This window comes from Fopius arisanus, unplaced genomic scaffold (assembly GCF_000806365.1).
Source record: "Fopius arisanus strain USDA-PBARC FA_bdor unplaced genomic scaffold, ASM80636v1 scaffold00292, whole genome shotgun sequence".
NCBI lineage: Eukaryota > Metazoa > Arthropoda > Insecta > Hymenoptera > Braconidae > Fopius > Fopius arisanus.
Genome location: NW_011888031.1, coordinates 66158 through 68954, shown reverse-complemented (window position 1 = coordinate 68954; position 2797 = coordinate 66158). Strand labels below are relative to the sequence as shown.

The 2797-nt window shown below is 52.6% G+C and overlaps 1 protein-coding gene across 1 annotated transcript in view; it reads left to right on the top strand.

Moving 5' to 3' along the window:
* The first annotated feature begins 5 nt into the window (after window positions 1–5).
* The window catches only part of LOC105272797 (uncharacterized), a 4929-nt gene continuing 2137 nt past the window's right edge, over window positions 6–2797 (top strand). The window contains exons 1-3 of the mRNA XM_011315024.1: window positions 6–696; window positions 836–1774; window positions 2334–2726. Coding sequence (XP_011313326.1) covers window positions 6–696; window positions 836–1774; window positions 2334–2726 — 2023 coding nt within the window. The remainder of the gene's footprint in view (window positions 697–835; window positions 1775–2333; window positions 2727–2797) is intronic.

Sequence of the window (2797 nt, the reverse complement as noted above, 5' to 3'; positions counted from 1 at the left end):
CAGCCATGACCGCTCACAGTGCCAAGGAACTGAATGCCCTTCTCACCACCGTCAGCGAAGCTCTGAATGCCTTGGAAGCTTTGGGGTCTCCGACAGCTCACTGGGATCAAGTCCTCGTTCACACGGTCTCTCAACGGCTCAGCTCAAAGCTTCGTGAAGCGTGGGAGGTTAAGGTCGGCTCATCGTCGGAGTATCCTTCTGTCAACTATTTCAAGAAATTCCTCACTGGGAGAGCTCGCGCTATTGAAAGCATTGAGATTAACTCGACGTCTCGTGCTCCTGTAGCAAAGCCCAACACGGTCAGCTCATCCAGACAAGCAACAACTGCGAAGGTTCACCACGGCACCGCTCAACCAATGCAAAGGGCTAGGCCAGCTCAAAAGTCTGCTCCAACGGGAAAGGTTACTTATCCGTGCTCCATGTGTGAGGCAGATCATTACCTCACGTCCTGCTCATCCTTTCGACAGGTCACCGTGCCAGCTCGTAGGGAGGTGGTAGAGAGGCGTTACCTCTGTTATAACTGCTTGGGACGACAGTCGGTCAGGGACTGCAGGTCAAAGACTACCTGCCAGTACTGTGGGAAGCTCCACCACTCGATGCTGCACAGTCAGCCATCAAAGTCAGCCTGCCCGTCTAGCTCAACAGAGGCAACAGATCAGCTCAGCTGCGCAGAAACCAGTTCCGGTGGTGACTTACGTGCATCAGGGGGAAAGGACTGAAGTCAAGGCTCAGCCTGCAGGTCCAACTCAACCTCCATCCGTTCCTGCCAACCCCAGCACGTCTTGGGCAGACCAGGTTTGAGGCTCAACAGCTCAGATTGCCGTCTCCTGCTCAGCTCGTCAGCCAGCTCCTAGCCCAGCTCAAGATTTCCGTCCTGGTGTCCTTCTGGCTACCCGCCTTGGGTTTTTGGTACGTCCAGACCGTCCAGCTCACCAGGTCCGTCTACTCATTGATCCCGGATCGGAAATCTCTATCATCTCTGATCAACTCGTTCGTCAGCTTGGGGTCTTAAGACTTAAGACTCAGCTACGAATCTCGGGAATTGGAGATGCGGCATCTGGGCCGGCATTAGGCAAGGTTCAGCTCACTATACAGTCCACTCACTCTAACTTTCAACTCAGGGTTTCTGCCTATGCTCTCGGCCAGCTCACCAACTCGTTACCAACATTTTCTTCAAGTCAGCTCACATGGAATCATCTGGAAGAACTCCAGCTCGCTGATCCCGATTTTCTCACACCAGCACCAGTTGACATTCTTCTTGGCGCTGATGTCTATGGGCAGCTCATCTTACCCAACGTCATCACCAATGGACCAAGCTCACCATCGGCACAGCTCAGACGACTTGGATGGATCGTATTCGGACCGACGGAAGGTCCTGATACTACTCCAATAGCAACTTCTCATCTAACGGTCACCAACGATGATCTCAATGAACTGCTCACCAAATTCTGGATCCAGGAAGAGGTCACTGGGGCTCCAGGGGTTCAGCTCAGCGAAGAGGAAGCTCAGTGTGAAGATCACTTTCAACGGACCCACTCACGAGATTCCTCTGGCCGCTACATCGTTCGGATACCGCTCAAAGCCTCAGCTTCCTTGCTGGGGGATTCACGATCGTCTGCACTCGCTTGCCTCTATCGTCTGCTCGGGAAACTCTCACGTGATGAGGTGTATCGTCAGCTCTACACGGACTTTCGCAAGGAATACGAAGAGCTCGGCCACATGCGTCGAGTTTCTGGACAGCTCCCTAGATCAGCTCATCAGCGCCAGTTGCAAGGTGAGGGACACGGGCACCGAGATGACCTTAGCACATGAAGCCTCGGCTTCAGGAGGGTTGAGGGTCTCGGACCGTTCGTGCTCTTCTCGGACTGACGCTTCATCGAAATATTTCTTCCCTCATCACGGAGTTCTCAGGGCGAGCAGTGAGATGACGAAGCTCAGAGTTGTTTTCAACGGTTCCAGTACGACCAGCTCAGGACAATCGTTGAACGACATCATGCACACGGGTGAGAAGTTGCAGAGGGATATCTCGGATGTACTTCTCTTTTCTCGGCGGAATCGGCTCATTTTCATGACGGACATAACTAAGATGTTGCGTCAAATTCGAGTACATCCGGAGGATTGACCACTCCAACAAATACTTTGGACTGACTCAAACGGAGATATCGTCACATATCAGCTCACCATAGTCACTTATGGCACCAGATCAGCTCCGTTTCTTTCAATACGTGTTCTTCATCAGCTCGTTGAGGATGAAGGACCAAACTACCGTCACGCTGTGGAACCGCTCATGAAAGGACGATATGTTGACGATATCTGCGGAGGTGCTGATTCAGCTGAAGAACTACTCAGGATCGCTCACCAAGTGACGCAGCTCTGCCTGTCAGGAGGCTTTCCATTAGCCAAATGGCACTCGAATAGCCCAGCTCTACTTACATATCTTCAACCTGACAGCACCTCTCAAGATCAACGATCCATACAGGACTCATTCACCAAGATTCTCGGGGTTTCTTGGCATCCAGGAACGGACAAGTTCAAGTTCTCCGTCACTCAGCCTGAGACCAGCTCAATAACGAAGAGGATCATATTATCGGAGACGGCTCAACTCTTCGATCCGCTCGGCTTCCTCGCACCAGTGGTCGTGCGAGCGAAGATTCTGCTTCAGGCTCTATGGATCGAGAAACTGGGGTGGGACGAACCAGTCTCGCCGACGACTGCTCAACGATGGCGTCAGTTCAGGGAGGAACTCACACAGTTGTCAGAGATCACCATACCTCGGTGGCTTGGACTGCTCAAAGAC